The sequence below is a fragment of the Echinococcus granulosus genome (genome assembly GCF_000524195.1).
Source record: "Echinococcus granulosus chromosome Unknown EG_S00067, whole genome shotgun sequence".
NCBI classification, from domain to species: Eukaryota; Metazoa; Platyhelminthes; class Cestoda; order Cyclophyllidea; family Taeniidae; genus Echinococcus; species Echinococcus granulosus.
This window is the reverse complement of record NW_020170447.1, coordinates 394,970-408,522: the sequence shown is the minus strand read 5'-3', so window position 1 is coordinate 408,522 and position 13,553 is coordinate 394,970. Positions and strand designations below refer to the sequence as shown.

General features: G+C 42.7%; 1 protein-coding gene across 1 annotated transcript; it reads left to right on the top strand. All coding sequences in view use genetic code 11, as the record gives it.

The window, feature by feature from the left end:
- Nucleotides 1-3,696: 3,696 nt before the first annotated feature.
- Nucleotides 3,697-10,846, top strand: EGR_06997 (hypothetical protein; the record flags this gene model as incomplete). The annotated part of the gene is made up of 3 exons (XM_024496246.1): nt 3,697-3,737; nt 9,592-9,759; nt 10,804-10,846. The coding sequence occupies 3 exons, from the start codon at nt 3,697-3,699 to the stop codon at nt 10,844-10,846; spliced, it is 252 nt and encodes an 83-aa protein (XP_024349363.1).
- Between the last annotated feature and the right edge of the window lie 2,707 nt (nt 10,847-13,553).

The window sequence follows — 13,553 nt, the reverse complement described above, 5'->3', positions numbered from 1 at the left end:
CTTCTGAACAATCAAGTTCTCACTTTGCTGCATGAAGGGTTGAGTTTTGTAGAGATAAAAAGGGATATAAAGGGACGGCTGACAAAATTTTGGTTCACCTAGCGCTGTACAAAATGCCAAAATGCCCTTTCTCATCACAAGTGAGTGAGCGAATGGCATGTTTTGTAGCCTGCAAGAAGTGAAAGATCGCTTTCAAGTCTTTTAATGGAGAGCACTGTGAGGGCCGTTAGCTTAGCTTCCTCAGATTTCCTTTTTCGCCCGCTGCAGATGCAAACGAGGTGCTTCAGCATTGCTCACTTTCAGTTTCTCGGATAGGTCTTCCTGTCACGTCATCCTCAAATGTGGCGCTTGATTTCTCAGTGTTAAGAAGAACTTTGAATCTCCCTGACCCTGAAGTAGCATCCAACTTTCCACGATTTTCGCTCCAGATTAAAGGGACTTCAATCATTTGTGAATGGAGGGAAATGCGACTTCTGCACCCTTGGGACCAACTTAATTTCTATTCGCCAAGAAGGCGGACTTGAATCATAGGATGAGGTAAGGTTTTGCAGTGAGATGAGAATTATCGAGAAGGGAATTAGCAACACCTCATCGAATGCAGGCTGACAAGTTCCTACAAGTTACAACAAGCTTTCATCCAACTGTTTGTGTGCAAACAATCTAAATCAATGATGCCTGTCAGTCCACCACCGGTTCCACGCCCTCCGTGGTGCTCCTCGCTGCCTTATTTTGAACTCCTGTGGACTGGATGGATATCACGCGAGCTTGTCAACTTTGCGAATTGAGGGGAAGTTGGATTTCCATCAAGTTTGTTGTACATTATTGGAAGAAGTTGCAGTTCAGCAGGGCACGATGCTTCTTGTGATGCTTTCCTCTGTCGTCCTCTCAACCGGCAGTTATACCTGATGGATGCGATTTCACATTGCCTACCTTACAATTCGAGTCTGGCTCAGGCTTTAGGGTTGATGGAGCCCATTAAACTCCAGATTTTGTGACTTTTAGAGAAGACATGATAGCAAGAAGTAGAGCTCAGAATCTAGGCTATCAGCTCGCAGATAACCCTCCACATCATCTAATATCGGTACAACCTGACGGCTGGGATTCAAGCCTCATTCATTCACATTCAAAGAGGGTATATTGGACAATAAAAGATGGTTGAAAGGAGGCAGACTGCTGACTCATTTGGCATGATTTGAACTTGTTAATGATCAACGCCTACAGAATTAGGCATGACTAGTCACCAAGCAGGGAGAAGGAGCAGGACTTGGCCGTCTATTGGGCTGATAACACATTTGGAAAGAGATTGTCTTATCATTTGAATAATCCTCATATTTCACCAATCATCAGGTAGCTACAGCTTTTATTGACAGCCGACAACTGCGCAATTGCATGCCAGGCAAAACAGTGAGTTGGAAAAGGTCATGTGGAGAGGTATTTCGCAGGTAGCTTTCCTCTCTCTGGAGAAGGAGTAAGCACACTAATGATAGCTGCTTAGAAGAAGAAAATCATCCAAAACTTTTGGATGCATATTTGACTTTTCCAGGATTTCGTGCCTCACCTTTGCGTGTGGCCATCCAATCACCTTCGATCCTGTCTTGTGGTTATCTGCAGTTCTTATAAGAATTCGTTTTAACCCAGGAGGAGGAGGGACCACTACACAGGTCTTTCAACCTCTGCGGTTCGTACTTCGGTCTGGTAGCACAGTCTCCCATCCGAATTTAGAGGAGATTCACAGCGTTACATATTTAACATCTATTAGCTTTCCTAGCATAACGATGAAGATTCCACGACTTATTGGAGGTCATATGAAAATGAATTTACCTCTAAAAGTTATCCGTGACCTTGAAATGAGGTATTAACGGATCTCGTGCGAGTGAGAAGGGTTGACGGTTGCAATTTACAAGGTCAATTAATTAAAAATTCCCCCATAACTTCAAGGTGTTGCCCTCTCTTGACATGTCAAGCATTATTTTCTACAAACCAGCATAGCCAAAGGAAGGGCCGAGAGGATGAAGGTATGAACAGGATGATGACTGAACCTCAGAAACAAGTTGACGCCTGCTTTTACAACGTCCACCTTACTCTGAGCGGAGCTTTCTCCTCTGTTTGAAGTCTTCCGGGCAAGTAAATATCCAGAGGTCTGGGTTTTATGTCTGCTTTGATCACCACCTGATGCCCCATGCACATGAATGCTATCACTGGTGTACAACAACTTAGCGAATGGAGTGAACAAGACCAGACCAGATGAGATCCGAGTGACCTATGCACGGCTATAACAGGTAGAAATGAGCACACTCGTATAAGGCCCTCCCATGAATGTTTCTCCTTTAATTTCCCAATTTATGGCAATTATCTTCTCGAAATTCTATCTATGTTCCGAGTTTCCCCTAAATTGTGGAGGGACATCCATGCATCTGGAGACGGAGCTCTTCTTTAAGCAAGGGTCTTAACATTTTTCCTTTACATCTGCATTAGAGGTGTAGATGTCATCGTAAGGCTTTCTATTTCAGGCGACGACAAGATATTACCTGTTAGCTTGGATTTTTATCCTTTCCAAAGACCTTAAATGCCTGTTGTTGGCCCTCAATTGCCCTCTAAAAATGCCTTCAGAGCCCAGATTAATCAGTACAAAGAGTTTTCGTGGGGTGATTGCCTTATCTCTTAAAAAAATTGTGACTTTAAGGGAATTCGCTGTGATTCATCGGCTGTTCTCATCGAGACAACTCCATAAAAATCAAGCCACCTTTTTTGCCTCACTTTTGTTCCCCAATTGTCTATTTCATCTCTCATGGAATTTTCGGCTTTCCTCCCACTGAATGAACAGTACTGGCTGTTTCCGAAAGATAACTTTCCTCTGAATGCCTTTGAGTTCATAAATCTCAGCAAAATACTTTCCATCCGACCTTTAGGAGGTGAAAAATTGCTTCTTCACTTCACCACACGCACAAAGGGAAGGCCTGGTGATGTAAGGAGGCAGCTGGACCTCAGGAGAAGGTAATGGATATCGGGTTGATTGTTTGGGCGCAGCCAAGAAAGCATTCATTCTGCCAAGGATTGAGTCAGTCAACAAACAATTCACTTGATAACCTTTGGTGATTCCTGTCATCTATTTATAGACAGTATGCGAGATCCATTTGTCTAGCCTCCTTGATTTTCTGCTTTGATAGAAGTGAGAAATTTTTCCAACGTTTCTGGTCTTCAATTCTTTTTATATTTCAACACCATTAAGTAATTCTTCAGGAGCCCCGCCGACAGTAAAAAATCTCCTTGACCTTGACGAATTGTCAGATGACTTATCACCGGAATCAACCTGGTGATGCTTCCTACAACTTCACCCTCTTCAGATAAGATATGATTACTTTGAGCAGAGCTACTTTTCACCTTCAAGGAGATCATATCCGCAAGAGAAGGTTGATTGGTCTTGTGTATTTCCTGGGCATGTCTTCTTGTTTCAAATCGCCCACCTCAAGTTAGTCCATAAGTTGCCTTCTAAAAGACAACAAAATGACACTTAAGAAACTCAAAACCTAGATTTAAAAGCTTTTTTAACGTTTGACCAAACCTGAAGCTTTGTTACCATGGATAAGTATATTTAAACGAACTAGAGAGTTAAATTAATTTACTTTTGTGAGAAAGAATACTGTCAGGCGATCTTTTGCATATTGACGGTGTTAGAAGATCGGGAGAGAGGGAGAGATGGCGGCAGCGGCGGCAGCAGAGGAGGAGGAGGAGGAGGAGTGAGGAGGAAGTAGAGAGAAAGGGAAGGGGTGGAATAATTACTTTTTAATTTCCAACTTAAAAGGTCACATCAAGCACAAAGGCATCACGCAAATTGTGCTTTTGAAAACCAATCTGAAGTTAATTTAAGCGATTGTAAAGTGTTTAAAGTAAATCAAAAGTGATTGGTGAGTGAAATCAGACAGATATTCCTCACAAATGATGTGGAGCCTACCGTGGTAAAGAAGTTCATCTGGGACGCTGGGAAGTCGTGCCAACCTCAAGTCCTGCATCATGTTCACTAGCCGTCAAGGAGGAACCAAAAGTGCCCATGACGAAGCTGCTTCCAACGTTGATGGGATGATGGTAAATATTGGGAAAAATCCTAGCATTCTACACCTCTTTTGGTGATATCTTTCAATGTAGCATTCACTATGGAGTAATAAATTAATGAACCTTACGAATAAGGCTCCCTAGTCTCCTCTTTAATGAAGTGTACTACCTTGGAAACGGATACATACATGTTTCGTAAACCAGTCACTTTTATGTGGTAAAGTTTACCTCAAGGCAACTTGAAGTGGAGATGAATTCAGGTCCACAGATCACTATATTAGAAATCGTCAGAAGTTCTTTAATAAAATGACCTCTCCTATCTTCATACTGCTATGCAGCAGTATGTATAACTCTTCAGTAGCACGCCTTCAAATATTTGACTTCCATTAATTCCACAAACGTAGCTGGTTTCCCTCACCACTGCTACCATTGACACACACTCCCGAGCCGGTTCCAAAGATAAAGCAGGACAGACACCTTTAAAAGAAGAATTGGAGAACTATTCCCCCAGGTTAATAAAACGGGTCGTATTGAACTCAGCGTAGACTGAACCGGAAGGATTTGTAGTCCTGCGGAAAAGAGACGTTCTTTCGGTAGAATAAGATGTAAGTAAACGACTTATTTTCCCAAAATTGGGCTTTTGAGACTGAGAGGTTACCGAAGAGCCAAAAGACCGCAATTACAGATGGTAGATTCCCTCTTAAAAATCCTACAACTTATCCCTGTTTCCCACTTTATAATTACGTTAAAAGTGACCTACATGGGGAATAAGCATTTCCTTCTCCTAATGATTATAGAAGTCGAAATACTCACAACTTGTAGCCTTACGGAAAACAATCATGCAAGAAAGACCATGTTGTAAAAGAGGTAAGCGGAAAAAGCATCTATGACACTCCATAAATGGAAGTACCTCCAATCGTCGTCAGTTTTAGGTAGCTGGGACCTCACGTACACATATTCACACTTATTTATTTATCCATAAATTCGCTCTTCTGTGTGAAAGTGACCCCAACCTGTCAATGATTAAGCACCCAGTGACTGGTACTGAATAGAACACCACCCGAACAATTAGTCACGCCTTCCTGACATGGTTTGCGTCTTCCACGTAATTGGTCCATCTGGAGTGTCATGGCGATTACTACAACTTTAACCTTTGATAATCTATCTCAAGATGCTTGAACGGTCAGCACTTCATGAAAGCATTGCCTAGATAGTCAATTAATTCTTCAGGTTATATTTCTTGCATTTGATTGGTTCAGGCGAGATTTCCTAGCATTTGATTGGTCAGTAGTAACTGATTATGGACCAATAAGAGACGAGAACGGACCATCACTAACGGTTTAAATCCAGCTTAGGGATAAAAATCCTTTTTCGGGTGGGCTACACATGCATTTTTTTTTCTTAAATATGTGAAAAGTGAGAAAAATTATTTTCCCTCATTACTCTTCCATTTTACGCTTGAGATGCACTGGAGGATGGTAGTTCCACTCCTGAGGCATTTGAAGTGTGACAAGACGGTTGCTGCTAACCCACTAGGTGCATCCACTGTAAATTAATACTTTTTCTTTAGGCAAAAAATATAAATTAGAATAAAATGACCGAATAAAAACTTTGTGAGTATGAGACAATATCTGAGGTGCTAAAGTACTTAAAAAGTTGAGAACAGAGCAGTACCCTAGCTATTCGGAACTCACCATAACTTACAGTTCAGCGTTCCGGCCAATGATGAGGGGAGGTTATATTTTAATCACTGTGTAATATCTCTTCGAGGGCCAATTTCAACTCTAAAATGAGCGCAATGAATAATTTCGTGGTCAGCGGACATGTTTCCCGTCCGCGAATGTAAACGATTGATGCACAGGAAGTGGGCTAGCAATAAAAGCGACCTCCAGTAGTTCCCACTATCTCCCAAATCAATCTTTCCCTGAGGTAGTCTGTACTCCAGAAAATACTCTACTCAGGAATTCTAACCAAAACCATAGGATTTACTGTCACTAGGTAAAGTAGGTGGGATTCGCCTCTTTTTTCGAATCCTTTGTTCTAGCATTGTCCACACATCTCGTAGCGAAATGTAATTAATGGATAGACTCATACGAATAGCCACGTAGAGCTCCAACGATGGTATGTGCAGCTAACTCCGTTGTCTATTCATCACCGTCTTGTCTATGTCATTACCATTCAAGATCCAGAATGATGCATTTTATTACGTCGACGGAGATGGATCCAACGTGGGTCAACATTAAATTTGAGTGCATTAAATGTTCACTTTAATTAATCTTTCCAATCTCCCTACAAAGGTGAACCTGATTTGAACCACTTTACAGTCTTCTGCTGGGGCTACTTGAAGGCCTCCGAACCTCCTACCGGTTTCAAACACTCTACAAGCTCCTTGTCATTCCCTAGGTTTAGCCCTTGACTACACTGGTTGGCATCTCGATAACCTCCATGCTAGCACAAGTAAACTGCAGTCGATGAAATATTTCTTAAAGAAATGCCTAAAATTTCCTTCTGAATGCAGCACCCTTGACCAACTCCAAAGTCTCCCAGGTTTTCTGCACCCTGCTGATAAATGTCAGAGTGTCGTCGATTTAAATCATGTGTTCGGAGAGGGCTGGAGAGGGGGTAGCAAAAATTTACTTTCATACATTAAGTCAGTCCCGAAACTTTTTGGGATGTAGCTACCTTCCACCGATTTACTGTTGTCTAAATTGTCCAAAAAAAATTAAAATTTTTACACATTGGTCGCTACAATGCAGGGTCAAGGTTTTGTAGCTTTCCTTCCACTTTACAAAGAAAGCCGTTCTACAAACCGTCTAAAGTTATCAGTGTCTCTTCAAAGGGCCATACGTCCGGAAAGCTTATCAGAACGCTTTAAAACGGTGAAAGTAATATGTCCACCCCCTTCTGGGAGGCAAAAATTTGTTTTAACTAAACAACGAAAAAAACAGAAGATGAGTAGTGTGAATTGACTCTTGCTTTAATGCATGATTCTTCAGTCTCAGTGGATCTGTATCTTCGCCTTCTAGCTCTTCTGTGATGACGGCATTGGGAAGCCGACTCAATCGGTTGATCACAACCGTAAGTGTGATAGGAGAAGGGTATTCTTACGGTGAAGGACCTAAACAGGACCTACTCTCGGTCAATTCCCAACTTCTGCTGATGGAAGAAGGTCGAGCACCACCCAAATTCAAATGACCCGCAAGAGAGGCTCATGGACCAAACGACTAAAATCATTGTCAGGGAATATGACCTTGTCCTCCTATCTGATGTTGGTCTTCGCCAAATGTAACCACAAAAAGTGACAGACAAAGAGAATGTGCTCATTTGAGAGAAGTGGTCGCTGTCCTTGTTGCTATCTCCCAAATGGATTCTTCTTCCATATAGTAGGCTTGTATATGTGATTTTGAGACATATGGTGAAGATATACGACATGTGACATTACTCAGAGGTGGTATTATCACCGTGAAATGTGGAATGACCCTGGAGACTGTTATACTTACTACACACCCTCTCCACTCGTTTTGAGAGGAGGACTAATCGTGGTGAGCCCAGGAAGGGGGAGTGATCTCGTGCGTTTTATTCGATATTTGTATCATTGTACGCTCCGTGGTTTCCTCCTCCAACGAAGGAGGCTAGAAGAGGAAAGGTTCTTCAAGATTCCGGGTGCCACACTTCACCACTCTTGTCGAATAAATGAAGGCATAAAAAAAGGTCTTTGATCATACATCAAACACGACTGCGACTTGGTTATATTTCACTGATCAAATGATTGAGCTGAATAGGAAAGGCGAGAGGGGATTTGTTTTCTCTCCAGAAATAGGGCATCAATTTATACCCGTCAACTTATTTTTAGTCCTCTGAGGTGGAATTTTTTAGCGACTAAATAACTTCCGGAGGAAATGGAACTATAAAGACCAATGTGTCTGATTGATCAAAAGATCGCCTAAATTTGACTGTCCCAAACCGCAATCTCGCTGATTATTGCGATGGCGACACTCAATGCAAGTGTTTACGTTTCCCCGGAGGTCGGAATGATCTGGCCACGCCTGCTATGACCTTAGGTTTGGGTCACCTTGTGTTAGTCATCTTATCACTCAAGTTTCCTGCGTCGATGCAGCTAAGTTAACCACTGCTAATTAAGAGTTGATTAAATTTCATTTACTTTTATCTGGATCTTTACGGCCTCTCAGGCGTCGACTTCCATCCTACTACTTGCCCCAAAAACTTCCTCCTCATAATGACAGCGATTCCACCTCCAGACTCTGATGCTGTGAGACGTTTTCGAGGTGGTCTTTCAGGAACTGTTAAGATATGAAAAATTGTTAAAAAGAGAAACAAAATGTGCTACAGTGGTGCTCCCTCTGGTTTAAATGATTTGCCTCGTCAAGGTGCTCTGCGCCCTTAATAATCCATCCTGAGGTAACGCTTTAATGTGATGCGTCTAGACGAGAAACGGAGCTTAGGAGACACAAGAAAAGCAAGAGGGGAGGGTGAATTTGCATTATAAAAATCGAGTGTAGCCACAAAACCGTCAAAGGTACAAATGAAAGGGGCCATTAGGGGATCGTTTAACCTATTTTTTCTCGATTCTGACATAGCTATGTCTTCTGAAAATGGGAGAAAAGCGGCAATTTCTGTGGGACCAGGGCTTTTGTTTACGACATAGAAAAGCTTGTATGCAAAGTCATTTTAAACAGTCGTTCCGATGTTACCGGGTGGCCGAAGAAGCTGATCCTGCCATCGGCACATATTTCAGGAACTTCTCGAAAGCATGTTCTTGCCTTTCTGGCCGCATTTTAAATCACAGGCAAGGGTAAGGAGCTCACGACTGCTTCAAATCCACCTTCATATTATAAAACGTCGTCTGAACCCGTTGGATGTGCTCCGACCTCATTGGCTTTATTGTGATTAATTCAGTGTCAAGGTTGTTGAGGCCTCTCGTGCTCGAGGTGGGGAATCGCCCAGAGCTGCACCACTATGACAAAGTCCATCCCTTCTTGATCATTAATAATTGAAGATTAGCGTGCCAAGAACAGTTTGCTCACATCTACCTCAACTAAGAAAGTCCTTGAAGCCACTGAGGAAGCGGGGTACACCCACAGGCCATTCATTAGCGAATGTAAATGCACTTCAAAGATCAACAGGATGTTCTTTGCTTTTTTCCCGCACGTCATAAAAATGCTGCATGCATTTTAGAGTGTTTGCCTACTGACTGATTTGTTAGGCGAAATGGTATGTGGGCTGCGGTTCGGCAACTACCCATACATACTTATTTTTAAGGAACGGAACTCTAGCCTCACGAGGAAATATGCCCACCATGTTAATGGTGAGCCACAGATCTAATTGTTCACTTGTGGCCAAGAGCATCTGCCGATACGACACCACCCGATACCTTTTTAAAGGTGTTCAAAAAGGATGCTGCGGAGAGTATCCCCGAAAAAGTTGGCCCCATAAATTTCCCAGAAGCTCTTGTCCTGCGTGATATATTCTTCTTAAAATCGAGAGACCGCTTACATGGCTCCTGCCTACCATTGTTTGCAGGACCCATTGCGAGGAGCTAGAATTGGAGGTGGAGGCAAGCGCGGAGGAAGGGAACGTTCAACTTGACATCCCCTTTGTGATGGATCACAAATCACTCGTTCTCTTGCTGAAGGTCAATCAGTTGCAGTCAAGGTCAATCTTCCCCACACAACACGGCACAATTCAGAGGTATTAAAAAAGGGAAACTCTCCTCCAAAAAGTTGGGATTCGTATGGAAATAATCAAAAAATTCATTTCTCCTCACAAGAAACCCATGCTTTTGATTGAAGGAAAGTGTTATCTCATCCTCACCCTTGGCATTTCTCCAAGTCACATGCGGGCTTAAGCCTGCCTGAGAAGTAAATAATAAACAATGGATGCTTGAAGACGTTTTCAGGGAGTTAATAGTTCTTCTAGAAAAGTCGCACGACATTGAAATGGCTGTCCCTTTCTAATCTACCGATTTATAGTTGACGGAACTGACGATATTCACCCGAAATCATGTCATTAAAGTAATTAATTTGCCTTGAAAATGAGTTTGACGAGTAATATTGGAGAATTTTATACGCCTCCCTCAGTCTGGAAAGATTGGCCTAAAGCTTGCACCTTGGAAGAATGACAACTGGAGAAATAGGGTCAACGTAGGAGAGAAGCCGGCTGAATTGAGGCGCGACATTATCCACTTCGAATTGCATCCTCGATCTAAAGGCGGATTCATTCATTCGTTGGGGAGTTATTTTGGAGAATTCAAGACGTTTCTGTAATGAAGGGCAGAAGCAGAGCTATCTACATGTCTAACCGCCTGTAGTCGCGATCAGAAGGATTGGGAAAAGCGATGATTCGCTGTGTAATTGGATGACTATTAACGAAGTCCCAAAATTCCTTAGAGGCAAACTTCTGCTATTTAATAGTAGAATTTTTCTTACACGAGGAATTGGAGGTGATCTAAAGCTCCAAATTGAGAAAATTGGTGAGTGGATCCCATCCATATAACAATTATCCATGTTTCATCAATTGGATTCCGCATCAGAACGTTCCCGAAGGACCTGAATTTGCAGATGCCCACCATAAAGAGTTACCGAAATTTTATGGACATCCAGTAGCCACCTGCGTTTTAGCCAATAGTGGCACGAAATTGGGATTTGGGGACCAAGAAGGTCCTTTTCCTAGTATTTGCAAAGATTTGTTTAATAGGCTGGGGATCCGACATGCACCTGCTCGTTGCTGCTTTAGGTCGAATCAAGGACGACTGGTGCACGAAATGCAGCCGCTGTAGATTTTTGTCAAACCTTAGACAATCTTTCCCCTTAAGATGCGAATCAGTGACACCATCTACGTTCCTGTCTGAAGCTCGAGTGCGATTTAAGCGACGGCCAAAGCAGGAGAGTGACCATAGGGAGCGTCAAGGATGACGCTCGAAAGAAATAAAAAAGTTTAAACTAGTGAAGAACCATTTGTTTAAGTTGTCGTTTGTCAATCGGATTCATCAGCCTGCACCGCCTCAGCGGAATGGCACCCACTCCCCTCCTTGCGCCTTCTTAGTGCCAAACTTTCTTGTTATTTGTGCATCTAACCCGCTGACCGACTTATTCTTCGAGCTCTATCTTGTGAGACCGAAAGAGTTTACCATAATTTGCAGGTCCAGCTTTGTGTGAATGAACTCATCAGCTTCTTAAGTCATTCCTTAAGTCGCAACAGCCAAAAACCCCTGTAAGAAGTTGGTGTGATTCTTGGCAGTACTGACTGCAATGACTAGCTGGGACCTGTAGGGATTGTTTATAGACACCACGAGGAACAGATACGTGCCTCTTGGTCAGTGGCATACCCTTTACATTGTCGTCTAGTACTTTCTCCTCATTTTTAAACCCTCATGCTGTCCAATACTACCTGAATCAGACAGGCTTGATTTGAGGCTGTCTCCTTCACTAGGTGGGTTATACTTGACCGCCAAAGTTTCAGGAGCTGGTTATTCTTCACATCTATTGTGCTGTGGTAGCTGAATGTTCTATTCTGACATATTTGATGCGACTGAAACATCACTCAATGATACATCCACCTCGTTTAGGACGATCCTCTGTTACCAGTCATGAATGGTGATGAATTGCTTGTTGCTGTTGACACATTGAGACGCTTGGAGATTTACTTATCAAGGGCAGCACTCATGTGTATTTAGCGATAAAAACGAAACTTAATCCCCCACTAAATCAACCGGACAAAGGAAGTTGTAGACTCTAATTGAATAGTTCCCACCCAGACGTATTCACAAAATCAGTTGACAACTTATCCTTCCCTTCTTACATGTGCCTTGTAAAAATGTGAGGGCTGAGCGTCCACGGCACTGGATAGCCTCAATAGGCTATTTTTCGAACTTCTATGCCATTAAAGTGGCCTACTGTTGAAAGGTTAAATATTCCCCTTGGTAAGCTGTACTGAGCTTGGGATCTACCCTGAGTTTAGGTGTTAATGAGCTCTGCGCTTTTGCTTTCCAAAGAACCTTGTGGGCTTCTGGAGGGGTCAACAACATTGGCATCATCTATTATTAAAAGGACAGACGTACCACTTTCAATACCTTCTCCATGTCACCCCCTGGCAAATAATGGAAAGCTTCTGTTTGACTTGAACAACCCAGTTTAGCAGAAAACTCTTTGGACTGATTTAGAAGTTGGCAAAACCGTCAAACCGTCGGTTTTTGTTAGCTTCGACCTCAGCCCCACCCGCCACCAAATGTTTCAGCCTCACACGCGATTAAGCTAAACTCCACCTTATTCGAGCGCCCCCCGATCTCGGAAAGATTGGGGAACAGCTTAATTTGCAATTCAATTTATCAACTTGTTCCGCTTTTGTTTTCTTTTCCCAAATGCATAAAATAATAAGAATACAACATTATGGTTGCGTGCTACCTCAGAGTGGGCGGGAAGAGGTAAGAAAGCATGGTTGGCACCAGAAAGACCCTTACAAATGTTGAGTCTCACCGGACAAATGCGAATGGGGGCAAACGGAATCACAAATAAGTTATCAAAGAGGTATCGAACCAAATGTCAACTTGTCACTTTGAGAAGTTCCGCAGACTGACCAAAAAACGCGAAATCAGTGCATGACTGAATAATCGTGTGACCAAGGTCCGCGTGGTTGAGCGTGCAGCCGTCCTCCCAAATAGTCGCCTCGGTCACAATTGGACCTGGAGTTTTGAAACCACCCATGCGGGACGGAAAAAAGATGGGTCCGGGTTTCCTTTTTTATAGCTTAGGGCGGGCATTTTTAATTATGTCCTCTTTGTGAAGTAGGTTATGTGATTTCAATGACTAGATGTTCCTGGAGGCTAATCTATTAAACCATATCCAAATATGACAGTTCCTCATAGTTCCTCCACCATTTTAACTTTAGTCTTACCTCATTTGCCTATCGCCTTGTGTTGGAGTGTTGTCGAATTCCAGGGGCGATAATCCAAGAGACAACAGCGTCACAATAAAGGTCTTTACTATCGACAATCTGGACACTCTCCAAGTACGGCGGGAACGTACACACCCGCTTGCCGCAGCAACGGAGTTCAGAGGTGGCCCATTTTGACCGATCTTGGAGACTATTTTACTCTATTCTAAGAAATGTTCTAGAATATCGAAGAAGGAAAGTTTATTCGAGGTTGCAAATCCTCTCAATAGCTTAGGGCGCAAAATAAAGAAATGTTGATTGCCTAAAGTCGACCGGCCGTGAATAGCCTTCTGTCTTAAGTCCTCACAGATTCAGTCATCTGCAACTCACGTCTTCCTTCCGTCCAGCTTAAAAATAGTATCCAGACAACGAAATCGGAGAGATGTTGTTGTCTTTTTAAGTGCATTGCTAGCTTTAACATAACCGCCAAGAAGGGGAGCATCGTGAAGCCAAGTTCCTTGGGGAGAGAGGAGATGAGGAGCCTGCCTGATCAACTGCCATTTTACGGGTTAAAACCACGTTTTGATCATTTGATCGATGAACCTTTGTTTCTA